This window comes from Muntiacus reevesi, chromosome X (genome assembly GCF_963930625.1).
Source record: "Muntiacus reevesi chromosome X, mMunRee1.1, whole genome shotgun sequence".
In the NCBI taxonomy this organism is placed as follows: domain Eukaryota; kingdom Metazoa; phylum Chordata; class Mammalia; order Artiodactyla; family Cervidae; genus Muntiacus; species Muntiacus reevesi.
This window is the reverse complement of record NC_089271.1, coordinates 146,786,961-146,814,872: the sequence shown is the minus strand read 5'-3', so window position 1 is coordinate 146,814,872 and position 27,912 is coordinate 146,786,961. Positions and strand designations below refer to the sequence as shown.

At 53.5% G+C, this 27,912-nt stretch overlaps 1 protein-coding gene across 3 annotated transcripts; it reads left to right on the top strand.

Moving 5' to 3' along the window:
• The first annotated feature begins 302 nt into the window (after nucleotides 1-302).
• PDZD4 (PDZ domain containing 4) lies at nucleotides 303-26,321 on the top strand. 3 transcript variants are annotated; one of them, XM_065915329.1, is made up of 8 exons: nucleotides 303-362; nucleotides 21,459-21,694; nucleotides 22,631-22,721; nucleotides 23,139-23,237; nucleotides 23,629-23,691; nucleotides 24,119-24,220; nucleotides 24,410-24,520; nucleotides 24,712-26,321. In XM_065915329.1, the coding sequence occupies exons 1-8, from the start codon at nucleotides 303-305 to the stop codon at nucleotides 26,275-26,277; spliced, it is 2,328 nt and encodes a 775-aa protein (XP_065771401.1). In that variant the 3' UTR covers nucleotides 26,278-26,321. The 3 variants fall into 3 exon arrangements, with proteins under 3 accessions (XP_065771401.1, XP_065771400.1, XP_065771402.1); XM_065915328.1 differs by having other exon boundaries at nucleotides 21,459-21,712; XM_065915330.1 differs by lacking the exons at nucleotides 21,459-21,694; nucleotides 22,631-22,721.
• The last annotated feature ends 1,591 nt before the right edge of the window (nucleotides 26,322-27,912 follow it).

The following is a 27,912-nucleotide window of genomic DNA, read 5'->3' as shown; positions in this document are numbered from 1 at the left end:
GGGGCGGGGGGGACGGTAGCCAAGCAACGCCCGGTGCGCCCGCCCATCCCCCGCTGCCCTTTTTTTTCCCCCCTGGCGGGGTGCGAGGGAGCTTGCCCGCGCCGGGCCGCGGACGGCTAAGGGTTAACCGGAGGGGCGTGGAGCTGCCCCCATCTCGGGGGCGTCCCCCCCTCCCCCGCTAGGCGGCCCGCCCCCGAGCTAGGATATGGCCCCCGGCCCCGGCCCGGGGCCCGAGGTCCCGCGATCGGGCCAGTGAAAGGCGTTTTCCACTGGCCGCCCTCCTCCCCTCGGCGGCCGGCACCATGGGATGTAATATGTGCGTGGTCCAGAAGCCGGAGGAGCAGTACAAAGTGATGCTGCAGGTAGGGCGGCCCGGCCGCGGGGGCGAGGGGCTGGGGGGCGTCACCTGGGGCGGAGGGCACGATGGAGGGGCCGGAGGGCCCTGAGCGGAGAAGGTTACGGATGCATTTTCATCCTCCGTCTCTGGGGCGGCTGGGTGTTGGTGTGCGTGGGAACCAGGCACAGATGAGGGAGTGGGTGGGAGTCCCTGCGTGGAGATCCGGGTACGGGGCGCATCCCTGGGGTGCCCGATTGATTGCGAGGCAAGCCCTGGATCCCGATCGGTCCGGGTCGGGAAGTTGGGCTGAGCCCGGGTCCGCTGCGCGAGCACCCTGGGACCCGGAGCCTGAAACCCGTTGCCCGAAACCCGTTGCCACCGGCGCCGGCGCGGGACGGGGGTTGCATAGCAACGGCCTGTGTTTCCCCAATCTCGCTGGCCCCGCTGGCCCCGGGGCTGGGGAAGGGAGGTGGGCGCTCGCGGAGCGCCGGGAGGCGGGGGCAAATCGCGGTCCCCTCGGGCCAGGGGTACGGGGGCCCGCGGGCTGCGCCCCGGGACCCCACCGACGCCCGGATGGAGCGATCAGGTACCTCCCCCAGCAACCCCTCTCTGCTCTGGCCCTGCCCAAGTCAACGGTGGGCTCCCAGGCCTTCGGGGCCTCGAGTGAGCGGCCGTCGCTGGGTCTGCTAGAAGGGCAGCCGCGGCAGTCGGTGCCCGGTCCGCCCTGTGCCCCGCAGGGCCTTTGGGCAGTGGGTGGGGTCGTGGACCGGGCAGTGCTCGACGCCCAGAGAGATGGGAGACTCCAGGTCGCGCTGTCGGACCCGGAGCAGGGCTCCTTTGCCTGTGCGTGGCATGACTTCGTGAGTGCGTGCTTGTGCCCCGTCTGTGTGTGAGCGGAGGCTCCTGCTACCCCGCGTGTGTGTACTTTCTCTGTGCGCCCTGAGAACCGTCTAGAGACGTGTCCCGGTGGCTTGGCCTGAGACGTTCCCCAGGCTCTGTGGAGGGAGTTCAAGGTCAGAGGTGGGGGGGGGGATCGGGACCCAGGGGCAAACCGGGCGCACCCAGGTATCCGTTTCTACTCTGGTTTTGTTGGTCCGCACCGGGCGCAGGTGTAGGTCGAAGAGGTGCTGGTTGGGAGAAAGGGGTCTCCTTAGAAAAATCGGGGAATCTCCTGCAGGCATTGGCGGTGGCGCGGGGGAGACGGGGGAGGACGTGGAAGCATTGGGTGCGTGGTGGGAGTGTAGGTCCTTGGACCCACCCGGGCAGAAGCCGGCGGCGGGCCGGATGCGGAATCTTGCCCCAGCCTGGTGGCGCTCCTCCCCGCCTGTCCCAGGCAGGTCTCAGTGGACACGCAGGCCTTCTGCTTTCCTGGCTGGTGGCTCTCTGCCTTCTTTCTGCCTCAGTACCCCCTACCCTCCCGACTCCACCCCCACCCCAGCCCCGTGCTTGGTTTCATCTCTCCTTCCAGCTGTTTGGAAATCTTGGCCTGGTTATTTCTATTTCCTTCTCCTGCAATCGGGTTGGGGAATGACTCAGGTTGGGGTCACTAGACCAGGCGGTTGGGTGGAATCCCAGTGGTCAGCACCAAGGCTCCGGGGAGGGAGGTGGCCGGGGGCAGGGGGGGGGAGTAGGTGGGTTGCCCTGGTTGGTCGATAAGGCCATGCGATCCCATCCTCACGGCTGCCTTTTCTTGCAATCATTCCATCAAACGGAAAGCAAATCCAAAGCTCTTGAGTTGGCTCTTGATGGTAGAACTTCATTAAGGGCCAACCCCGTGGGGATAAAGTGGAAAGCAATCTGCCCCATGCTTCAGGCCTGAGTTGAGTCAACCAGGCTTGGGAGAGGATGCTGCTGTGATCCTCCGGATTCCCCAGGGCAGGAGTGGGGGTCCTCAGGTCTGGCTGGGTCGACCTTCAGGGAGGCTCCCTGTTGGAGGAACGCTTGAGGTGAACCTGGACAGGGAAGTCCTGGGCCAGGGTTTTCTCCTGGAGGGAGACCCCCAAGCCCTAGGTGAGCAGCTCCCCCAGGAGATGGGTCCTTTGCCTTTCCTGGTCTTTGCCAGCCCTCACCGACCAGGCCCTGGGGACGTTGCTCCCTTTTAAAGTTCCCACAGAAGTTTGGACAGAATCGGAGACTGGATGTGGTTTGATTTTACCTTTTACATCTTTACATTGATCTTTTAATTTTTACTGCACTATAGTTGATTTATATTATTGTGTTTCTGCTGTATAGCAAAGTGAATTATTTATACTTATGTCTACTCTTTCTTGGATTCTATTTCCATATAGATCATTACAGAGTACAGAGTGGAGTGCCCTGTGTTACACAGTATGGGTGCAGTTTTTAAGAAAAGAAGCTGTCCTTTAAGGGAAAATAAAAGAGAATTGAATTGTAAAAATCTAGAGAGGAGGGAAAGCCATTAACGATCCCAGATGACTCCAGGTCCCGGGGCTAGCAGGGAGCTTCTCCCGGCTTGAACCTCTTTTCAGAGGGAAGAAAGTTTTTGTCCAGAAGACCAGCTTCCAGGACCTTTGCCTACCCACCACTTAAATTCTGGTGCTTCCCGGTTTCAGAGATGCTTCTCCATGGCTTGTCCATACATGCCTGTGGCCCCAACATCTTACCAAAATAAGGAACCCCACCAGGACACAGTGCAGCCCAGAGACATGCACAAGGACACCTATACCACTTGCCATGTGGCTTCCTTATGCCCTGAGGCTCTTTCCTAGGTCCCCAGAGGCCTCTGACCCCCAGGTTAAGAAGTCTGAAGTCTCTATTCTAGCCTTGATTCCAGACCCTTTTCTCCAGATGATTCACAGTTATTAAAAAAAAATGCACACACACAGAGCTGTACTGATGCATAATCCACATACCCTTGCAACATGTACAGTTGAGTGGTTTTTAGTATATTCAGAATTGTGCAACCATCACCAATTCCAGACCATTTTCATCACCTTAAAAAGAAACCTCATACCCATTAGCAGTCACATGCCCATTCGTCCCAGTAGCTCCGAGGCTCTGGTAACCACTAGTTTACTTGTCTTTATGGACTTGCCTGTTCCAGACATTTCATTTTAATGGAACCAGTTTCATTTCAGGAACCATATGATACCTGATCTTTTGTTGTCCGGCTTCTTTATCATGTTTTTAAGGTTCTTCTACATTGTAGAATGTTCTCGGTACGAAATTTCTTATTACTACTGAATAATATTCCATTGTGTGGCTATATACCACATAATATTTGTCATCATCCGGTGATGGACATTTGATTTATTGCCACCTTTTGGCTAGTGTGAACAATCAGCCTGTGCACATGAGTGTACAAATACCTGTTTGAGTCCCTGCTTGCAATTCTTTCAGGTAAATACCCAGAAATGGATTTGCTGGATCATATGGTAATTTTGGTTAGCATTTTGAGAGCTGCCCAAACTCTTTTCCACAAAGCCTACATCATTTTACATTTTACATTCCCACCAGCAGTGTAAGAGGATCCTAATTTCTTCACAGCCTCTCTAAAACACACGTTTTAGATTACAGCCAACCTATTGTTTGAGGTGGTATCTGTCTCATTGTGTTTTCCAAATGCATTTCCTGATGAGTATCCTTCCTGTACTATTGACTATTTGCTTATCTTTTCTGGAGAAATGTCTATCTTTATGCCTTCACCGTAGCTTTTACTAGAGCTTTGTAAATAAATTTTGAAGTGTGGGTCTTCCAACTTTGTACTCTTCAAGATTGTTGTGTCTGTTCCGGGTCACCTGCATTTCCATATGAATTTTTGAATCAGTTTGTCAGTTTCTGAAAAGCCAGCTGTGATTTTGTGAGAATTGAGTTGAATTCATATTGAATATTGCATTGAATAGATATTGAAATTGTATTGAATATTACATTGAATTTGGGGGAGTATTACCCATGAACATGGGATGTCTTTTTATCCCACTTGTGAAATCTTACTTCCCTGACTAGGGATTGAACCTGGGCCCTTGTCAGTGAAAGCAGAGTCCAAACCACTGGACCATGGGGGAAAGTCCCCGGGTCTTCAATTACTTTTGCCAATGTTTTGTACTTTCGTTAAATGTATTCCTGAGCACTTTATTCTTTATGATGTTATTGTAAGAGTTGTTTTCTTAATTTCCTTTTCATTTTTCTTGTTGCCACTGTATAGAAATACAATTCAGTTTTTTGTATTGGTCATGTATCTTGCAACTTTATTAAACCCATTTATTAGCTGGAATAGTTGTTTTGAGTGGATTCCTCAGGATTTCCTATATATAAGTAGAGATAGTTTTCTTTCCTTTCCAATCTGGATGCCTTTCATTTCTTTTTTTGCTGGAGCCTTGTGGTTCCTGGATCAACTAGGGATCAAACCCCTACCCTGTGGAGTGGAAGCACCAAGTCTTAACCACTGGATGAGTCTTAACCACTGGACGGCCAAGGAAGTCCCATCTCTTGCCTTTCTTTTACTTGCCTACTTGCTCTGGCTAGCACCTCCAGTGTAATGTTGAATGGAAGTAGTCAGTGGACATCCTTGCCTTGTTCCTGATTTAAGTAAGGAGGCTTCCAGCCTTTGTCCTGTGAGTATGAAGTTAGCTGTGGGTTTGTCATAGATGCTCTTTATCAGGTGGAGGAAATTCCCTTCTATTCCTAGTTTGAGAGTTTTTATCATGCAGGGTTGTTAGATTTTGTTGAATGGTTTTTCTGTGGCCATTGAGATGATCCTGTGTTTTTTTTGGCCCTGGGTTCTTCTGATGTAGTCTATCACAGACATGTCAGAAGTGCAGCCTGTCAGAACCCCAGTTCCATTTCTGTTGTCCCAGTCTTGTCCTCCAATGATATTTAACCAAGTGTGGGTGCTAGGAGCCTGGGGGGCACAAGGAGAGCTTGGAAAATCTGGAAATGACCCTTAGTGGGGGGGCCAGGTTATGCAGGTTGTTAGGAAGAGAAGAGGCTAGGTCACAAAGGGTAGAAAGGGCGATAGTCTGGTCATCGTACACTGAGACACCAAAGCGCCTTCGAGAGCCATTCCTGGTGTCCCTGTTTGTTGGGCCTGTGTCATTCTCTCTGTCTGACACCACGACCCCTTGTCCTGGATCTATCTGAGTCATTGATAAAAAATTCTAGAAAGGCAAACTATAGTGACAGAAAGCAGATACTGGTAGTGTGTGTGGGGGTCCTGGTGGCCTGAAAGGGAAAGTGTTAAGTCACTCAGTTGTGTCTTATTCTTTGAGACCCCATGGACTGTAGCCCCGCAAGGTCCTCTGTCCATGGGATCCTCCAGGTAAGAATACTGGGAGTGGGTTGCCATCTCCTTCTCCAGGGGATCTTCCTGACCCAGGGACTGAACCTGGGTCTCCTGCATTGCAGCCAGTAGGGAAGGCCTAGTTTGGTTAGGATTTGGAGCTTTGACTGCAGTGGCCCAGGTTCAGTCCCTGGTCAGGGAACTGAAATGCTACAAGCCGGCCTCAAAAAAAAAAAAAAAAAAAAAAAGCAGGTGGGGAACATGCAGATCAGTATTTGCAGGGATGGTGGAAGGGGTGGGAGGACCCTTTCCGGGATGATGGAAATGGTCTCTCTGTTGATTGTGGTGATGGCTTTACAGATGTGCACATACCCCTGGTATCAAAACTTTTCAAACTGTATGCTCTAAATACGTGCAGCTGATCATATGGCAATTATACTCCGGTAAAGCTTTAAAAGCAAGAAGGCAAAAGGAGAAGGGGGTGGCAGGGGATGAGATGGCTGGATGGCATCACTGACTCAATTTAACATGAGTTTGAGCCAACTCCAGGAGATAGTGGAGGACAGACAAGCCTGGCAGGCTGCAGTCCATAGGGTCGAAAGAGTCGGACACGACTTAGCAACTGATCAACACATACACTTACCAAAAGCACTACCCTTACCAAAAGCATGTGAATGCATTTAGCTCAGCTGGGGCCCCTGGTAGGGCCAAGTAAGTCTTTCTTTCCTTCTCCTTCAGGGCCCCTGCCAGGGAATACAATGTGTGGAGGTACTGAATGGCTCCCTGTCTCAGTTCCTCAGCTTCTACACGTGCCACATGGGAATACAGAGGGCCTGCCTCCTAGCATCATTGCCGTTGAGAAATCAGCAGGGCATTTGGTCCCCTGAAATCTCATCTGGGTGGGCGAGGAGTTGTGGCCATCTGATCAGACACTAAGGAGTGGAAAGTGGATGGAGAAGTCCTTCCTCATGAACCTGTCACAATGTCCAGTGACAGAAAAATGTCCGATATTATTGTGAGGGTTTTCCTAACAGGAAAGAAGGGGGAGGGACTTACCTGGCCCTCTGGCAGTTAAGACGCTGCCCTTCCAAGGCAGTGTGTTTGGTCCCTGGTCCAGGAACTAAGATCCCACAGGGTGGGGTACAAAACCAGATGGGGCCTGAGTTGTGAAGTAAAACATACGAGATAAGTCAGGCACTGGACAGATACCAAGATGGCGGCACACTGAGTCCTTCTACATAGGAGCCATGCCAAAAGAAGAAAGACTGAGAAGCTGGGGTTCATAGCTGGCTTCGGGTGTCACAAGGCATTGCCTCTCTTTGTAAGTGCAGTCTGTCTCTTCTCAGGCTTGCTTTGAGCAGTGGAAATAAAAGGAATATTTTCATTTGCATTGATCACTGAGGAAGGCTTCATTTGAATGAAAAGAATATTTCAGTCTTTATGGAGAATATCATTTGGATTACTGCAAGACATGGCCTTTGCCTTTGGGCCAACCAGGTTAGCCCAGAGGTACGTAGGTGGAAGGAGGTTTTCCTTTGTCATCCACGGGTGCCTGGGAAGCTGTGAGCACACAACCAAGGATGACCTCAGGAAGTGGTTTGCTTTGTTTGTCCATCGTGGCTTCAGTGGGGGCATCCCTCACTCCGTCTCTCTCCAGGCAGGACTTGAGAGATGCCTGAGAGGCCTGCTCATCCCTGGAAAGGCAGGAAGTTCAGGGTTGCTGGGTCGGATTTCAGCTTGCCCCTGGGTGGGCACCACCTACCCTTTGGGGAGGGTTTGTGGGGAGGAGAGACCCTGTGAAACCCTTGCCTGTGGTCTGAATCCCTTCCAGGTGCCTGCAAGTCCCGGATCCTCAAGGGGGCGCTCTGGGCCAACACGACTATACTGAGGCCCTTGTTAAAATGCAGAATCTGCTTCAGCAGGTCCAGGGTGGGGCCTGGGATTACTCACATGCTCCCAGGGGATGGATGTCCACGCTGCTGGTCTTAGCCTACACTCTGAGCAGTGAGGACCTCGAGCGGGACTTTGGATCAATCCATGAACCCACAAATTCCATCAGTATCACCTAGCAAGTAAGTTTATTACAAATAAAAGGGAGGAGGCCTCAGCTCATATCTGTCAAATCAATTTCCAGGGATGATTGTCCATGTGGGGCCCCCAAGGGACATAATCTGCTCTTCCAGGCCACGTGCAGCTAACTGAGCCTCTTCACGTCACCCACATCCTTACCAATAACCCACAGGTAGCTCACATGGGAACCCAGACACACATACCACCCCCATATTAAAGGATCTGTTGAGATGAAGGCTTCCTGAGTGCTTCATTCTCTCCGATCCTGCCCCTGGGCAGAAAGGGTGGGTAGATTTTTAGGGGTGGATGGTATAGTTTGTCCAGGCAGCCTCAACTGGGAGCACACCATTCACTGGGTCAGTCGCATGTTGTTGGCATGTAGTGAGGTTTCCATGCTAGAATTCTAACAAATGAAGGCATTTTGCAGCCACCCGTGCAGTTCATCCAGTTGAACTGATCCAGCTGGGGAGCATCCTTGGGTGGTCAAACCATGAGATGAAAGTTGTTGTGGAAAAGAGAGTCCCTGGGTCTCAAGGTATCACCCAGATGACTTGTGCATTAGGAAGGGAGAAGGCAGCTTTACCAGGGAGAGACTGAGTGATCAAACAGCCTCCCTCACACTGTGTGCAGAGGGACACAGCCTGCCCTGGGTGGCCGCTCTCCTCAGAAAGCCTAAGCTGAATCTAACCAGGAAGGAAGGAGGCGAATCCAGACCCTGGGACTTGCTATGAGGCCAGTGCCCTGGACTCTTCCAAGAGGTCAGTGTCATGAAAGTTGTTTTTCAGTGCATAGATTGTTGTAGATTACAGGAGACTAAAGAGGGAGAAGGAACTGGCAACCCACTCCAGTATTCTTGCCTGGAGAATCCCATGGATCGAGGAGCCTGGTGGGCTACAGTTCACGGGGTTGCAAAGAGTCGGACTCGACTTAGCGACTTCACTCACTTCACAGAGACCTAAGAGAATTCCCAGGTGGCACTAGTGGTAAAAGAATCTACCTGCCAGGGCAGCAGACATAAGAGACATGGGTTTGATCCCTGGGTCAGGACGATCCCTTAGAGAAGAGCATGGCAACCCACTCCAGTATTCTTGCTTGGGAAATCCCATGGACAGAGGAGCTTGATGGGCTACAGTCCATGGGTTGGCAAAGAGTCAGACACAATTGAGCAGTGGAAGTGACAAATAGATTAAAGGGATTAGATCTGATGGACAGAGTGCCTGAAGAACTATGGAGAGAGGTTTGTAACATCGTACAGGAGGCAGTGGTCAAAACCATCCCCAAGAAAAAGAAATGCAAAAAGGCAAAATGGTTGTCTTAGGAGGTCTTACAAATAGCTGAGAAAAGAAGAGAAGCAAATGGCCAAGGAGAAAAGGAAAGATATACCCACCTGAATGCAGAGTTCCAAAGAATAGCAAGGAGAGATAAGAAAGCCTTCCTCAGTGATCAATGCAAAGAAATAGAGGAAAACAATAGAATGAGAAAGACTAGAAATCTCTATGAAAATTAGAGATACCAAGGGAACATTTCATGCAAAGATGGGCATGATAAAAGACAGACATGGTATGGACCTAACAGAAAGTGGAAAGTGAAAGTCGCTCAGTTGTGTCCGACTCTTTGTGACCCCATGGACTATAGTCCACGGAATTCTTCAGGCCAGAATACTGGAGTGGGTAGACTTTCCCTTCTCCAGGGGATCTTCCCAACCCAGGTCTCCTGCATTGCAGGCAGATTCTTTACCAGTTGAGCCACAAGGGAAGCCCAAGAATACTGGAGTGGGTAGCCTATCCCTTCTCCAGCAGATCTTCCTGACCCTGGCATCAAACTGGAGTCTCTTGCCTTGCAGGTGGATTCTTTACCAACTGAGCTATGAGGGAAGGACCTAATAGAAGCAGAAGAGATTAAGAAGAGGTGGCAAGAATACACAGAAGAACTATACAAAAAAGATCTTAATGACCCAGATAACCACAATGGTGTGATCACTCACCTAGAGTCAGACATTCTGGAGTGAGAGGTCAAGTGGGCCTTAGGAAGCATCATTAAGAACAAAGCTAATGGAGGTGGTGAAACTCCAGCTGAGCTATTTCAAATCCTAAAAGATGATGCTGTGAAAGCACTGCACTCAACATGCCAGCAAATTTGGAACACTCATCAGTGGCCACAGAACTAGTCCATTGTTCATTCCAATCCCAAAGAAAGGCAATGTCAAAGAATGTTCAAACTACTGCACAATTGCACTTGTCTCACACATTAGCAAAGTGATGTTCAAAATTCTCCAAGCCAGGCTTCAACAGTGTGTGAACCATGAAATTCCACATGTTCAAGCTGGATTTAGAAAAGGCAGAGGAATCAGAGAACAAATTGCCAATATCCGTTGGATCATAGAAAAAGCAAGAGAGGTCCATAAAAACATCTACTTCTGCTTCATTGACTACTCTAAAACCTTTGACTGTGTGGATCACAACAAACTGTAGAAAATTCCTCAAGAGATGGGAGTACCAGACCACCTTACCTGACTCCTGAGAAATCTGTACACAGGTGAAGAAGGAACAGTTAGAACTGGACATGGAACAACGGACTGTTTCCAAATTGGGAAAGGAGTATGACAAGGCTGTATATTGTCACCCTGCTTATTTAACTTATATGCAGAGTTCATCATGAGAAATGCTGGGCTAGATAAAGCACAAGCTGGAATCAAGATTGCAGGGAGAAATATCAATAACCTCAGATATGCAGATGACACCACCCTTATGGCAGAAAGTGAAGAGGAACTAAGCAGGCTCTCGATGAAAGTGAAAGAGGCGAGTGAAAAAGCTGGCTTAAAACTCAACATTCAAAAAACGAAAATCATCGTATCTGATATCATCACTTCATGGCAAATAGATGGGGAAACAATGAAAACAGTGAGAGACTATTTTGAACTATGATGTTGGAGAAGACTCTTGAGAGTCCCTTGAACTGCAAGGAGATCAAACCAGTCCATCCTAAAGGAAATCAATCCTGAATATTCATTGGAAGGACTGATGCTATAAAGAAGGCTGAGCACACTGAAGAATTGGTGGTTTTGAACTGTGGTGTTGGAAAAAACTCTTGAGAGTTCGCTGGACAGCAAGGAGATCAAACCAGTAAAGAAAATCAACCCTGACCATTCATTGGAAGGATTGATGCTGAAACTGAAACTCCAATACTTTGGCCACCTGATGTGAGGACTCATTGGAAAAGACCCTGATGCTGGGAAAGATTGCAGGCAGGAGGAGAAGGGAAATACAGAGGATGAGATGGTTGGATGGCATCACCGACTTGATGGACAGGAGTTTGAGTGTTGGTGATGGACAGGGAGGCCTGGTGTGTTCCAGTCCATGGGGTCTCAAAGAGTCAGACACACTGAGTGACTGAACTGAACTGAGCGACTAACACTTTCACTTTCAGAGAACTAAGAACCAAGTGTGTAATCCTTGATTGGGTTCTGGATCTGGGGGAAAAAAAAGTTATAAGGGCATTAGCAGTATAATTGGAGAGATGATTGCATCGGTGTTCAATCCCTGAGCACATTAAGGGTGTTGGGATTTCCTGGGAGGGGAAGCTTGGTGCTAACTTTTTGCTTGGGAATGTGTGTGTTGAGATAGGAGGGAGCACGTGCGTTGGATCTGGGTGAGGGGAATGCAGACGTCCCTGGGCAGATGGCCCTGTGGGTTGAGTTTTCCAGCTCCAGAGATGGGTAGGCATGAATGAGGACTTCTTTCTGGGCCCCTGAAAAGAGCCTGCCCTGCTCTGGGCATCTTCTTTCTGGGTCCCGCGGAGCCAGACACCCAGCTGCGTCCAAGGTGTTCCTTGGACACTGGCGATAGCAGAGCTGAGCTAGCCGGTGGGACTGGGCGCCAGGGCAGAGGCTAACTTTGGTTTCTGTTCTGCCTGGCCTCTGTTTCCCAATCCGCAGAGTGGGGTTGGGAGAGGCAACCCAGCTGTGGGCGCCCCTCGAATTATGGCGTCAACCCCTCCTCCTCTGCTGACCCTGGGTGAAAGGGGCGTTCCCCAGACCTTCCAGGGGGCCGCAGGGCCTGTGGGACCCTGAGTCATCCGGTCCAGGGCTCTTTTCTCAGACTACCCTCCTCGCCCCGCTCAGAGATTATCAAATCAGAGCATCTGGGACTGATGCTGAGGGCCTTCCACCTGGAGCCCCCGGCCTCCTAAGGCCGGGGCCGGAGATTCACCACGGCTGGGGACGGGGCCGGGGGACCGGAGGGGTAGGGGCCGTCGATCGGGCCGCGAAGCGCGGGAGAGACCCGGCCAGCGCGCGGGGGACCGGACCGGCTGGGCGGCCCAGCCTCGCTCGCGTCGCCGCCGCGGCGCGCTCTTTGTCTGCGGCCTCACGCCCGGAGGGGCGGGGCGAGCGCGCCCGGACCCCGCCCACAGCCGTATCGGCCCCGCCCCCTCCGGGGCCGCCGCTGCCTCGCCGCGGGCGGGGGTTGGAGCCTTGCCTCTGGCTTTGCTGATCAGGCACCTGCCTGATCCCGACTGCGTCGCCGCCGAGCTATCTGCGTTGCTGTTTTCTGACCCCTTGCACCTGTGTCCTCTCGTTGCCCTCATATCCCCACCATGTCCCACCGGACACCGCTGTCCCTTCTGCTGCTCCGCCGCCGTTTGCCTCGCTCTTGCCCCCTCCCCCCCACCACGTGTTTCCCTGGATCCCCCACCCCCCCACATATACCCCCTTTTCCAGGTCTGTCCCTCGCTCTTTTTTGGCATTGAAATTTTTTTCGTCTTCTGAACCTACCTTTCCCAACAAGCATTCAAATGCTCTCACGCGTCTGTCCCGGTAGAAACCAAACCTAGGGCTCTCCCACACCCCCAAGCCCCTTCCACCCCATTCTCTGCAAAAGTTCCCAAAGGCTGAGTCTATACAGGCCGGCTGGGCGTCCCCCTCCCTGACTGCCTTCTTTTAACCAATCTAGAGGGCCCTTCTGCGTCCTGATCCGGTCCAACCTCCCCTGCTTGGTACACTGTCTTGCCCAGCTTCCCTTCTTCACTTTCCTTCTCTCTGGGTGACTAAGCTCTGTGTCTCTGCAACTGCTCAATGTCAAGGTGCCTTCGGGTCCTCCTTGGGCCTCTTATCTCACCCTACACTCAATCCCTGGCTGATATACCTCCATCTCAGCATGTATATACTTCCCTTGTAGCTCAGACGGTAAAGTGTCTGCCTACAATGCAGGAGACCCAGGTTCGATCCTTGAGTCAGGAAGATCTCCTGGAGGAGGAAATGGCCACCCACTCCAGTACTCTTGCTTGGAAAATCCCAAGGACAGAGGAGCCTGGTAGGCTACAGTCCATGATTTCGCAAAGAGTTGGACACGACTGAGTGACTTCACTTCACTTCACTTCAGCATTTTAAGTCAAGAACAGTCAATCCCACTTGAATTCAACAATAATGGTCATATGACATTTGGTTTGGTGGCTTGGCTGGAGACTCATTTAGATGGAGTGGGGGATATTTGCAAGTCTCAGGAACTTCAAATCAGAGATCAAGGTTTGCATTGGGGCTTCCCTGGGGGCTCAGTGGTGAAGAATCTGCCAGTGCAGGAGTCATGGTTTGAGCCCTGGTCCACACATGCTGCGCAGCAACTGAGCCCATGTGCCAAGAGAAGCCACCGCAATAAGCCTGTGCACGACAACTCAAGAGTAGCCCTTGGCTCGCTGCACGTGGAGAAAAGCCCTCTCAGCAACAAAGACCCAGCACAGCCAAAAATTAACAAATTTAAAAACTTATTTTTTAAAAAACAATCTTCATTGAGTAAAACCAGTTCCCCAAGTCCTGCCTCTCCCCCACCTCTGTGTCTTTTCCAGTGGCCCACATCTTTGTGAGGGTGCCTGTGGTCTCTGTGGGTTCAGGGAGCAGTTTTAATTTTTTATTGTGGGCAACGAGGTATGTCATAAAGTTTCCCATTAGTGACATTTGAGTACTTTCAATGTGGTGTCATTGTCACTACCACCTAGTTCCAGAACATGGTGATCACTCCCAAAGGGAACTTCCTACCATTATGCAGGCTCTCCCCACTCTCTTGGCCCTCCTCGACTTTCTGTCCCAATGGATTTGCCTATTCTGGAATCATACAGCATGTGGCCTTCTGTGCCTGCCTTCTCTCACTTGGCCGGGCTGCCAAGCTGTATTCATCCATGCTGTATTATTAGCATGTATCAGGACTTCGCTCCTTTATATGGTGGAATGATCTGCCGGGTGGATGTTCCCCCATTATGCTTGTTCATCTGCTGGTGGACATGGAGGAGGCTTCCAAATTCTGCCTATTTAGAAAAATGCTGCTGGGAATTTCCCTAGCAGTGCAGTGGTTAGGACTCAGTGCTTTCACTGCTGGGGCCCAGGTTCAATCCCTAGTCATGGAACTAAGATCCCTGCAAGCTGCGCCACAAGGCCAAAAAGAAAAATCCAAAAAAACAATAGTGCCGATATGAGCATTTGTGTACAGGCTTTTGTTAGGGTGCCTGTTTTCCATTCTCATGGTTATGCTGGATTGTATGACAGCTCTAGAGTTTTCCACATCCACTGTTCTCCATTGACGTTCCTGCAGCCTCTTGCCCTCTCTTACTTCACTCCTTCTAATCCCTCTGAATCCTGGAGAAGCCCTGTGGAGATAGCATAGCAGGGCCTTGTGCCTGGAATCCTTGTTCTCACCCCCTGGGGTTCCCTTCAGTGCACGGGCAGTGCACAGTGACCCAGGAACCCAGACTCATTGCCCCAGTTCAGCCTCTGATGCCGGGGTCCTCCCCTTCCTTGCTCATCTCCCCAACACCCTGGATTGTTAGAAGGGTCTTCCCCTGCCCACCACAACTGCCTCCCACTTAGCCTTTGGAGCTTGGGTTGAGCTGGTCCCTGTGCCAGGTGTGTGCCAACTGTGTCTCCTCTCCCCTACTCCTCCCACCCTCGCCCCTCTCCCAGCTTCCACAGGCACCTGCCCTCCAGTTGTTGGAGGGGTCCCATCCCAGGGCCTGGCTTACTTTGAGGGGTTGGGGTGAGCAGGGCCCCCTCTGAAGGCAGACCTAGGGGCCTGCTGTGTTCTCCCCCTGACTGGTGCCTCGTGGGTCAGTGTGCCCCCACCCCTGGGGCCTCCTGCTGCCTTCTGCTCAGACACGGGGCTGGGGGAGCTCAGGGCCCACTCCTTGGCCACCCACAGAAAACCCCTTCTGCAAATGCAGCCCTAGAGCCAGTGGCGGGGTGCACATGGGGGAAATGGAGGGTGGGAGGGAGTCTGCTCGGTCCTGCCCTAGGCCTGAGACTAATTGACAGCCCCATGACAAGCCCCTTCTCGAGCCTTCCAGAACCAGCTTCCTGGTGTTCCCTGGGGTGGGCCTGGGACCCTCCTGGCCACTTCCCCTAAGGGTGGGCACTGCGATCCACTCAGGGGATCCAAGATCCTGGGAGCTGCCCCTTCTGTTTCAGGGACACCTGGTCAAGAGTGTGCCTCCCCCGAGCTTCCCCAGCTCAGATCTGGATGTGAAGTCTGATGTGACTTTATCACCACTGCTCCCAAGGGGCCTGAGCCCAAAGGCCACACCATGCCCCATCCCCCTACCGGGCCAGGGCTGCCCAGGGGCCAGGAACACAAAGCTTCCCCTGAGCCTGGGGCCTTGGGAAAAAACTCAGAGCAGGGCACAGGCTAGATTGTCTGTTTTCTCTAGGTAGCCAAGTAATGTTTACAGGAGAAAACGCTGTAAAGAACAAAAGACAAAAGTCACCTAGAAATACTAATTCTCAGAGATAACCAACCACTGCTGGGAGAGTCGCTCAGTTGTGTTCCACTCTTTGTGACCTCTGTGAAATTCTCCAGGCCAGAATACTGGAGTGGGTAGCCTTTCCCTTCTCCCGGGGATCTTCCCAACCCAGGGATCAAACCCAGGTCTCCTGCACTGCAGGCAGATTCTTTACCAGTTGAGCCACCAGGGAAGCCCAAGAATACTGAAGTGGGTTGCCTTTCCCTCCTCCAGGGGATCTTCCCAACCCAGGGATCAAACCCAGGTCTCCTGCCTTGCAGGCAGATTCTTTACCAGCTGAGCTATGAGTAAAGCCCCAACCACCGCTGACATTCTTCCATTTTCATGAATTTCCTTCCAGTCTTTAAAGAAAGGATTGTGTAATAATACTGATGCAGGTACAAATGAATATATATATGTCAGGCGTGCCCATTCCAAATAGTTTTCACAGCCCCGTGCAGTCTCCAAGCTGCACACTTGTGGCACTATGATGCTCCTGTGGGCTTATATCTCCCTTTGCACCTGCACCCCATCAGCTCTCGAAACTGGGCTCACACTGAGCTCTCCCAGCAGGTCCTTTTTGCTTGATAGTTTATTATGAGACTTGCTATCTTTTTGAAGTCCAGCAATGCTGTCTTTTTGAAGTCCATAAACAGTTTTTCAAAAAACAATTTAGCCATGGTATATAAAGTTGGGAAGAAAGCAAATTCTCAGATCTTCATTTCCCTGGAACAAATGTTTCTATATATTCTTTTGCAGTCTTTTTCTGTAAACATACATTTTACATGATAGTCATCAGAATTCATGTGCCATTTTATATCTTTTTTGAGAAACGCTTGTTAGAAGACTCTGGTAGGGCAGCTGTACATTTCCATGAGGCAGACACTTGTACTAAAGACTACTGTAAAGTTTTTGGCATTAGAAATAATGCTGGTACCTCCATACATTAAATATAGAATGACCATATGGCCCCAAATATTTGAAAACAGGGTCTCGAACCCTTGGACACAAATGTTCACCATAGTGCGATTCATAATTGCCAAAATGTAGAAACAAACCAACGTGTGTTGAGGGATGACCTATTTGTCCACTCAGTGCAGTTTTCTGGAATAGGTTGCAATGTTACCCATAAAAAAATGAAGTACTGATGCCTGCTGTCATATGGATGGAGCTAGAAAACATTTTGTGGAAAAATGCCAGACATACTGGACCACCTGTTGTAGGATTCCACTTAGGAAATGTCTAGAGGCAGTTGAAAGAAAGAAAGATTGGTGAGTGCCGGCCAGGGGCGGAGGGGGGTGGTGAATTTGGAGAGAATGGGTAGGGCATCTCCTTTTGGGGGCTGAAAATGTCCTGGAATTAAATAGACGTGATGGTTGCATGACTGTTCGGAGGCATGAAATGCCACTGAGTTGTACACCTGAAATAGTTAAAATGGTAAATTTGATGTTTGCTCTATTTTCGTACACACAAAAAAAATGAATGCTGCTCTGTTCTGAATATCCTTATCATTCATGTAATCTAAATTCTGATTATTTTAGGATCTATTATTTATAAGAAATGTACTGGATAAAAGGATATGATGAATATTAGCAAGGTTCTTTCTAGTTATCAAAAGATTCCTCCAGCAAGTTGACCATCTTGTGTTCAGGGGTGAAACTGAGCCCAGGCCCACACAGAATGCACCTGACTGGGGATCGCTTCTGGGTCTAAGCAGGACTGGGTGCCCCAGCTCTGCCTGGGAGACAGACGCGGGTAACAGTGCTGAGGGCCACTTGGAGCACTTCTCCGAGCCAGGGTTGTGCCATCAGTCCTTGGGCCTGCTGACATGCACCCTGAGCCTTTGACCTCCCACGCTGGGAGGCGAGGCCCATGGGTAGCCTCCAGAACCTGATGGAATGCGAGTCACCCTGAAACCGCCTGCTTGGCATTCTCCCTGGGGTGGGGGGGCTCGGAAGGGACACACCAGGGCACTTCGCCTTAAGTGAGTGTAGGTGTCCTCAAAGCAAGAAAGAAGGGCATTGGAGGGGGAGAAGGCGCCACAGGGGCCCAGCAAATGAAAAAGCTTGGCTGGAGTGCCAAGACCATCCCCACCCCATCCACAGCTGCCACCCCAAAATCCCCTCCAACTCAACCAAAGCCCTACTTTCTCCCCCCAACCCAGGGGTACCCACCATCCACACATCCCCAGCCCCTACTATATATAGTCTGCTCCCTGCCCCTCACCAGCTGGAGATGCTAACCATGATGGGCATGTCTGGGTGAATGGATAGTCATGCCGTGTTCTGCTCTGTGTGCTTTTTGGCTGGTCCTGGAAAACAGGCACTAAGAGACATCCACCTGACAGATGAGGAAATGGGGGAGGCTAAAGGATTCACCCATGACAAATTGCCTGGGCCAGAAGCCTCTGTGCCCCAAGTCTCACCCCTTCCACATCCTAATAGGTAACAGCAGCTGTCCCTCCACATGGACGTGTTCTGGATTGTTTCTCGAGTATTGCACGTGTACTGCCATCCAACCTCAAGGTGGGCCTTGTGGGCCTCAGCGTTCTTTCCATCCCTGACCCTTTCCTCCCCTCCCTTGTCTAGGGGGATTCAGGTTTGTCACCCCGAGGTACATTTTCTCCTATCTGTGATGTTCATAAGCATGTGTATTGCCACAAACCATGTGTATGAATATACCTCAATTTTTGAATCCATTCTACCAATGGCAGACCTGCACTCTTTCTGGTATTTACATCCCAGTGTCCTGAAGGGGCATCTTCTCAACCCTCCTCAAAAGGGTTCGGGGTCCCTTTTCCTGGAATCCCTGCTTTCCTACTGAGTTCTGGATTTTTCCAGTGTTCTGTTCAGTTCAGTTCAGTTCAGTCGCTCAGTCGTGTCCGATTGTCTGCGATCCCATGGACTGTAGCACACCAGGCCTCCCTGTCCATCACCAACTCCTGGAGTTTACCCAAACTCATGTCCATCAAGTCGGTGATGCCATCCAACCATCTCATCCTCTGTCGTCCCCTTCTCCTCCCGCCTTCAATCTTCCCCAGCATCAGGGTCTTTACAAATGAGTCAGCTCTTCGCATCAGGTGGCCAAAGTATTGGAGTTTCAGCTTCAACATCAGTCCTTCCAATGAATATTCAGGACTGATTTCCTTTAGGATTGACTGCTTGGATCTCCTTGCAGTCCAAGGGACTCTCAAGAGTCTTCTTCAACACCACAGTTCAAAACCATCCATTCTTTAGCGCTCAGCTTTCTTTATAGTCCAACTCTCACATCCAGTCATGACTACTGGAAAAACCATAGCCTTGACTAGATGGACCTTTGTTGGAATTGTTCTATAGGAGTTCTTTACTCTGGATAATCCTGTGTCTGTTCTATGCCTGTCCTAACTGTAGTTATGATGTCTTTTGTTATCCAGAAGTCTTATAGTTTAACACAGTCAGAGCGATTCCTTTTTCCATTCTTGTTTGCCCATGTTTTATCTTCAGGCAATTCCCTTGCCATTTGGTGGTTAGGCCTGGGTGCTTTCGCTGCCATGGCCCACATTCAGTCCCTGGTCTGATCCCTGGTCAGGGAACTAACATTCTGCAAGTTATGAGGCCCGGCCAAAAGAAATAGAAAAAATGGCTTCTCTATGTCAGCACCATAAAAACACTTTTCTCACTCCTCCTAATTAGTTTTAAAGCTTGATCCATTTAGGACTTGGGTCCATTTCGAATTGGTTTGGTGTGGGTTTGGAGCAGTGGCAGCCGGCCAAGGAGGTGGGGCGTGCCTCCAGCGAGTGTAGGCTGTGGTCTTACCCTGCGGGGGACTCTGATGGGCTAGTTTTGCGTTCACACCTGTCCAGACAGGAGCAGGGACATTTGAATGGTGGCTTGGCCCGTGCATGCACGTCTTTCTCTTCTTCGTGGTTGAAGGATGAGGGAGCATGAGAAGTGCAGAATACTGCTTTGATCCTTGCCCTGAATGTCGCCATCTTGTCGGTAGCCCTCACCCTCCCTGGGAGGGGCTCACATCTTACCTGTCTTGCCCTGTTCCTGCCCCTTATTAGCTCTGGGGATTCAACGGGATGGCTGAGGAGGAGAGGAGGTTGAAGGTGCCCCAGGAGCTTGTGGCAGGAGCGGCCCCGGAGCTCTAAGCCTCTGCACCCAGAGCTCTGCTTCTGCCCAGTGCCACATAGGTCAAGGATCGGATAGCTGCAGGGTTGTCACAGGGGTAGCCTGGATCTGCGTGTGTGTGCCCATCCCCCTCTTGACATCCCAGCCCACCCAGCTCTCCCCTCCCACTGCCTGGGCCCGGTTTCCATAGCAACACTGCGGCTGGGTACCGTTTCCAGGGAGAAATACATCCTTGTGTTTCTCAGCATCACCTGAGCGTCCCACTGCATACTATGAAAATGTGAAACGCGCCTCCTTCCAAAAATCCTGAGCGCAGCAGCTCCACACGTCCCCTTCTGGACTTAAGGGCAATGGGGTATCAGTTAATGTCCTGAAAAACCCTGGTTGGGTGTGTTTGTCGATTTCTGTGTTGTGAATATTCCCACCATGACCACCACCCTGGCATCACCAATTGCCGGGTTGGGAAGAAACGCGCAGCCACCCACCACCCTGTGGCATGTCCTTCCACACACACTAGACTGAAGGAACCCTAAGGGGCCAGATAACTGGAAATGTAGTAGTTAGAAAGCCATGAGTTCGGAGGATTCATGGCCTTTGTTTTTAAGATAATTCATTTAGTTGTACACTTGTACCATCGAAAGGTCGATACTGGATGTGCATTAATGGATGCCTCAAACATTCCCTGACCCTTTTGGCTCTGCTAAGGGCTTCAAGACCAGTCCGCCCATTCCCTTGGCCCCCAGCCTTAACCAGACCAGCCATCACACACCCCCTCATGTACATAGCAGCTGGTCCTTTTCTCCCGCGCACCTCCCTTCCCTCCTCCTTTTATAACTGCAACCTCCTTGGCTCTCTTGATCCTCTAGGGCTGTGCTGACCACATTCTACAACTAATATCTGTCTCCTTGATACTTTTTGATCCAATAATTCCACTTCTGGAAATGTTCTCCATCACCACCTAGATTATACAAAGACATACATAGATAATAGGTACAGAATGTACAAAAAAAAGGTGTCTCTGCAACCTTCTTTCTGACTGAGAACCACTAGTGATAGACAGTAGAGACCAAACCAACACAGAGTGGATGGTCCATGCATAGGCTGCCTGTAGTCACAAAGTGAGAAATGACCAAGGAGGAGATATGCCAACAGTCACAGCTTTTGCATCCCTGAGACGGTGGGTGATTTCTGTCTTCTTCTTTAGGATTTTCTGACTTTTTCAAATGTTCTACAGTAAAACTCTTTATTTGCTGATTAGACGAACCTGATTAAAAAATCTTTCCCAACTATGGAAAGATTGGGGAGAGAGGAAAAAGTTTCCTGAAATTGCTATCTACAAAGGCCATACCCAGGTAGCCACAAGATGACTATCTGGGTTCCATGACTCAGAGGAGCCACCAGCTGTCCAGGGGTCCTTAGGACTCTGTGCTTTCCTGGAACGACACTCAGGGACTGGCCTGTTCTTGACAGCCTGGAAACCACGATTTTGCAACTATACTGGCCATCTTGGTGAAAACCCTCATTCCTGGAGATGCCCAGCTTGGGGAAGCACTGTCACAATTGAAGACTGGGACAACCATGGTCTTATCAGGGCCACTTCCTCAGCCCCTCTCTTGGGCTCAGGTGTGTGGCATCCTTTTCTCTGTGGCAAGCCTTGGCTGCCTTGAGGATGGAGATCCAGTCCTTTGAGGCTTTTTGCTCTTCGCGGCACTTGCATCTGAGCCCGTTTGTGGATTGACTTCTGTTGGCAGAAGGCAGTCAAGGTCTCCCTCCCAACTCGGATGCTCAAAGGAGGAGGAGGGTGGCCCAGCAGGGCTCTAGGCGAGGCTCCCCAGCCCTTGAGGTGTGGCCTGTCATCCCCAGATGGCTCCATGTGGTGGTGGAGGGGGCCGGGGTCAGCAGGGCCCCAATGCGTCCTCACTGGGGCGTGTCTCTGCCACAGGTGAACGGGAAGGAGCTCTCCAAGCTGTCTCAGGAGCAGACCCTGGAGGCCCTGCGCGCCTCCAAGGAGCCCCTGGTGATCCAGGTGCTGAGACGCAGTCCCCGCCTCCGGGGGGATGGCTCCTGCCACGACCTGCAACTGGTGGACAGTGGCACTCAAACGGACATCACCTTCGAGCATATCATGGCGCTGGGCAAGCTGCGCCCACCCACCCCGCCCATGGTCATCCTGGAGCCGTTCGTCCCATCTGAGCTGTGAGTCGCCCTCAGGAGGGCCCCGGACCCTGCCTCCAGAGAGGGCATTGTCGCAGCTCTGGGCATGGCGGGGAAACCCCAACTGGGTGCCTTCTATGGCAGAAAGTAGGCTCCTTGGCCTCCAGAACTGACTGTCATAACCCAGGGCTCAGGAATCTCCGGGCTTCTAGCCTCTGGCTGGAAGCCAGCTGGTTTTGGGCCCGGGGGGTCTGACACGCAGGCTCCCCATTGTATCTACCCCCAGGGCCATGGGAGGACCGTGCTGGGACCTTGCTGCCGGAAGGTTGGGGTCCTCAGCTATTCTTCCATTCTCTCTTCTCCGTTGCCAGCATCACCTCTCGAAACTTCTTGCATCTTTGTCTGTTCCATTCCTGTTCCTGCTTTCAACTTCCTCCATCCCTTTGACTTTCTTCTTTGGCCCGGTTGCAAGAAGGGCCTCTCCTCCGGGCCTGATGGCTCATGACCGTGTGAGCACTGACTTGTCTCACTAGTTTCCCAGGCAGCAGGGAGGTGGTCCCGTGGTCCCATCCTCTGCAGAGAGGCAGACCCAGGGCTGGCAGTGTCCAGGCTTAGCCTAGGGGCCAGGAGGGCTGCCTCTGGATGGAGACTGGGTCCTGCTCCGCTGCCCAGCCATCCTCCAGGGTCTGGATAACTCCTGGGGGCACTGCGTGAGTGGGTCCAGTGCCAGCTGGGAGGGGCGCCTGCTGGCTGGCATGGTGAGAGGCATCGAGCTGGAGGTCAGGACGGGATGGTGCAGGGCAGGGTGAGGAGCTTAGGCATGCCTGGGTCCTTGGTGCGGACGACCTTGCAATCTCGTTCAAGACATATTCCCAGTCTGCCTGGGTGCGTGTAGTGCAGGAGGAGGGGTATGGAAGAGGTAGCTGGGCTGCCACCTGATGCCCCACTTCTCCTGGGCAGCCCCCCCATCAGTCATGAGTATTATGACCCGGCGGAGTTCATGGAGGGCGGCCCGCAGGAGGCAGACCGGATGGACGAGCTGGAGTACGAGGTGAGACGGGCGGCCAGCCCTAGGATAGCTGTTGGCCGCCCAGCTGGGGCCTGGCTCCTGCCACCCTCAGGTGGCCAGATCTCATGGCCCTGTCCTGTGTGTGGCTTTTTACTCGGGCCCAAGGGCCAAGTTGGGCTGAGTCAGGGAGGGCACGCGTGAGATCCCTTGCTCGGTCTGTGTTGCTGAGTCTGTGTCCCGTGCCTTTGTCTATCCCATGAGTCCCGTGTGTCCTGTGTGTGTGTGTCCTGGGTGTTTCCTGCGTTAGGGGAGACCACGGGACCTGCACACCATTTTGGATGGTAAGAGAGAGCCTTGGGAGCTCGGCTGACGTGACACAGTCCTGGGGTCAGGACTGAGCTGAGGCTGTACCCGCCCCCCACGGCTTCTCATCATCTGTTTCTTCATCCCCCTTGGCAGGAGGTGGAGCTGTATAAAAGCAACCACCGGGACAAGCTGGGCCTGATGGTCTGCTACCGCACAGATGAGGAGGAGGACCTGGGCATCTACGTGGGAGAGGTATGAAGCTGGGAGGAAGCAGGGGTCTTCTCGAGGGCTCCATGCAGCCTCCCTGTGCAGCAGCACCCAGGAGGGACCAGGGCACCCCAGGGTTCTAAGGCTGCCCAGAAGGAGCCCACTTAGCACCACAGGGAGGCTGTTGGTCAGCGAGGCCAGGGTAGCCCATGGCTTCCGTGTGTGTGTGCAGTCAGCTGGTCCTCCCCACAGGCACTGGGCTTGTAGTGGAAGAGCCCTTCCCAGTGATCACAGGGGTCCTTCTCCTCACCTGTCTGCCATGCTCAGAAAGTCAGCCCCCTGTTCACTTGTGGGGCTGCCCTGAGACTGCCTCTTCTTACCAAACGGGCACCTTAGTGGAGGGGGCCGAGGCCCCATTGATGCCCGTGCCTTGCAGGTGAATCCCAACAGCATTGCAGCCAAAGATGGCCGGATCCGCGAGGGAGACCGTATCATCCAGGTGAGCTTGGGGGACAGGCTCTCTCCCGCTCAGAGCCTAACCTGAGGCCGGGCAACCCCCCACACCCCTGTGCCTGAAACCAGGGCTAGGACTCATTTCTCTGCTACACAACCACACCCCCAGCTCCTGTGTACCCATGGGATCTGCTGGCATGGCAGGCCACTTGCCAGCCTTTCCCTCCGTGCCCCCAACATGAGCAGGTCTCCCACTCCACGTGTGTCTCCGAGCACACGTGCTCTTGGGTGGGCCAGGCGGTCTCTGTCCATAGCATCTTCCACTTGCCTCCATCTTGCCAGACCCCAAGAACCCATCCTGGCCCAGGGTGCTTGCTTTGTAACTCCAGGGGAGGGGGACCCCTGTAGCTCAACTGGGGCCTGCCCCCGCGCTAGCCCTGGGGTCTCCGTTGATGGTCCCTGGCCTGCCGCAGATAAATGGCATGGATGTCCAGAACCGGGAGGAAGCGGTGGCCATCCTGAGTCAGGAAGAAAACACCAACATCTCCCTACTGGTGGCCCGGCCCGAGAGCCAGGTGGGTGTGTGCTCACTCAGATGTCCTGGGCCCCCCAACCCTGGGTTAGGGTTCGGGCTTTCTGGCACTGATGGGGGGCGGGGGGGTGTGTTTCCAGGGCCCATTGCCCTCTGTGGCCTCTGATGAAAGGAGGGGGGGCTCTGGGGTGGTCCTTGAGGCCACAGGGACAGCACAGGCCTGTCTCTGCAGCTGGCAAAGCGCTGGAAGGACAGTGACCGGGACGACTTCCTGGATGACTTTGGCTCTGAGAATGAGGGCGACCTGCAGGCGAGGAAGCTGAAATCCCCCCCGGCCCAGCAGGTGAGGAAGGGGGCGGGATGTGCGGGGAACGGGGTGCCAGAGAGCAGAAGGAGGAGGGAGTGGGGGGCTGTAGGAGATGGAGCAGACCCAAAAGAAGCTCTTGCAATCCCCACCCCCTGGCAATGAACCCCCCACCCCTCCCTCCCACCCGATGGGGCCCCCACTGAGCAGGACTCCTCTTGCCGCCCCAGCTTGGACATGAAGAGGAAAAAGGGGCCCCCGAGGCGGGCCCAGGCCTGCACAACAGCCAGGAGCTGGACAGTGGGGTGGGCCGGACAGACGAGAGCACCCGCAACGAGGAGAGCTCCGAGCACGACCTGCTGGGGGACGAGCCCCTGAGCACTGCCAACACGCCTGGGCCCTTGCGCAAGTTCGGCCTGCAAGGGGACGCCCTGCAGAGCCGTGACTTCCACTTCAGCATGGACTCCCTGCTGGCCGAGGGCGCGGGGCTGGGCAGCAGTGACGTGCCAGGCCTCACAGACGAGGAGTATGAGCGCTACCGCGAACTGCTGGAGATCAAGTGTCACCTGGAGAATGGCAATCCGCTGGGCCTGCCCTTCCCCCAGGCCGCGGCTGGCCACGGCGCCCTGGACGTCAACCGCAATGAAAGCGCGGGCCACGAGCTGGCTGTGCTGGAGGAGGAGCTGCGGCACCTGGAGTTCAAGTGCCGCAACATCCTGCGGGCTCAGAAGATGCAGCAGCTGCGGGAGCGCTGCATGAAGGCCTGGCTGCTGGAGGAGGAGAGCCTGTACGACCTGGCGGCTGGTGAGCCCAAGAAGCACGAGCTGTCTGACATCTCTGAGCTGCCTGAGAAGTCGGACAAGGACAGCACCAGCGCCTACAACACGGGCGAGAGCTGCCGCAGCACCCCACTGCTGGCCGAGCCCCTGCCCGAGAGCCCCCTGCGGCGGGCGGCCGCAGCGGTGGGCAACTCCAACCTCAACCGGACCCCCTCGGGAGCCCCTGGCGCCGCCCACCCCAAGGCTGCTGCCCCTCCTCTCCCGGGGAGCCCCACCAAGTTCCGATCCCTCTCCCGGGATCCCGACGTGGGCCGGAGACAGCACTCGGCCGAGGAGCGGGTCCGCCACGGCCCCAAAATGGGGGTGGCCCTGGAGCGCGTGGGCCCTGAAGGCAGCCCCTACCTGTCACGGCGCCACCGCAGCCCGGGTCAGGAGGGCAAGCACTACCACAGCTGCCTGCAGCTGGCAGCCCCACGCGGCCTCGAAGACCTGGGCCCCGGCCCCTTGAGTGTGGCTGCTGGCCCCCGGGTGGGAGGGGGGGCCGCGGCTGTGGCCCCTGAAGCGCCCCGCACGGAGTGGAAGGTCAAGGTGCGCAGCGATGGGACCCGCTACGTGGCCAAGCGACCCGTGCGTGACCGCCTCCTGAAAGCCCGGGCCCTGAAGATCCGTGAGGAGCGCAGTGGCATGACCACAGATGACGATGCAGTGAGCGAGATGAAGATGGGCCGCTACTGGAGCAAGGAAGAGCGGAAGCAGCACCTGATCCGGGCCCGGGAGCAGCGGAAGCGGCGCGAGTTCATGATGCAGAGCCGGCTGGAGTGCCTGCGGGAGCAGCAGAATGGAGACAGCAAGGCTGAGCTTAACATCATCGCCCTGAGCCACCGCAAGACCATGAAGAAGCGAAACAAGAAGATCCTGGACAACTGGATCACCATCCAGGAGATGCTGGCCCATGGTACGCGTTCGGCCGATGGCAAGCGGGTCTACAACCCTTTGCTGTCGGTCACCACCGTGTGAACACCCTCTGTGCTCCCGGGCGTGGGTCCAGCGATCTGACCAGACCCCCGTCTCCCGCCCTCCCTTAGCATCTAGCGTATGTCTGTGTGTCAGCGTGGGACTTTGCTACCCAGATAGAAGCCCCTGCAGAGAAGGGATGCCTCTCCTCATCAGCAACTTCCTTCTCCCCAGGGAGAACGACCACATCCACAGGTGGCCTGGGGACAGACCTGTATCTGCCTCCCTTCAGCCATAGGATGTGTGTGTGTGTTTGTGTGTGTGACATGAACCCAGGCACATGTATGCACACACACATGTACTTCCCTCTAGAGTGGCTACTTGGGGACAGGGAAGTCTGCTGAAAAGGAGAGGCAAAGAAGACTGTCCTAAGCACAAGAGAATGTCCATTATTTGTAGACAGAGGCAACCCTGATTTTTTGTGGCTCTTTCCCTTTTCTGTGCTTGCTAATTGTTTTGGTTTGTTTCTTTTGTTTTGTGGACCTGCTCTGGAGCCTGGCAGCTCCTTCAGGCAGCCTGACCAAGGTGGTATCCCCAAGTTATGGCTGGAAAGGAGGGGGTGGGGGGAAGAAGGGACCGGGGCGGGGGAAGTTTGGGGGTGGGAGGGAAGGTGGGGAGATGAAGGCAAGAAGGGGAAGCAGCTTTGCTGAGGGCCTCCCCTCCGAGGTGTGGGGACAGGGAGCATAGGTGTAGCTTGCCAGGCTCACCCTGGAGGTCACCTCCTTCCCTGGTGGCTGTGGGGACAGAAGGGGCAGTCTCCATCCAAGACAGGAAGCCCAGGCTGTGCCAGACACCCCTGGAGCTTGCCTTCTCTCCTGAGTGCAGGAGGGGTTCAGAAACCAAGTCCCCTGAATTGCAGCAGAAGACCCTCGTGATGAGACCCACGCGGAGCTAGGGAGCGCCCTGGCACTGAGTGACAGGCAGGTGCTGCCAGCTGGGCGGACTGGGGAGCAGATGCCCTTGCACCCCACTTTGCCAGTGTGGACGGGGCCCCCTCAGGAACCTGTGTATCAGTAAGAGCTGGCCTCAGGATCCTTATGCAGTTCAGAGGGCCTCAGATGGGAGGCAGACAAGCTGCCCATCCCTGCCCCCTGCCGGCGTCACAAGAATAAAGCAAGCTGCCTTTTGAGGGTGACTCCTGGTCTCCTGGTATTCATTCTCCAGCACTGGGGGCTGGTTTGGGGCTTGGTGGGTCACAGCGAAGCTGAGAAACAGGGAAGTGTCCTGCACAGTCAGTCTCCAGAATGCCGGGAGGGACAGAGCGCCAAGATCATTTCCGAGGTCAGGCTTGGTCACAGGGATGGTACCCAGGTGTAGGAAGCAGGGCAGAGACTGAGCTCAGGACTGGCAATGGCCTGGCGCTGGCATGTGCCTGAGGTCAACGCCCTAGCTCTGGTCAGGTCCTAGAGAAGTGGTTCAGGGAGAGCCCTATGGGGCAATGGGCTGCAGTCTTTTGGAAGGCAACATCTAGCACTCACGAGATGTAAATCAGTGTCTTTTGACCTGATGAGTACCAGATGGCTGTGGGAACTCCCAGAAGGTCCATTCAGCATAGCAGTCCTGATCAGTGCCAGGAACTCTGCCAAGTCTAGCAATTCCAGGGACCATGTGTGTGGCGAGCCCTTGAGCTCGGTCTCT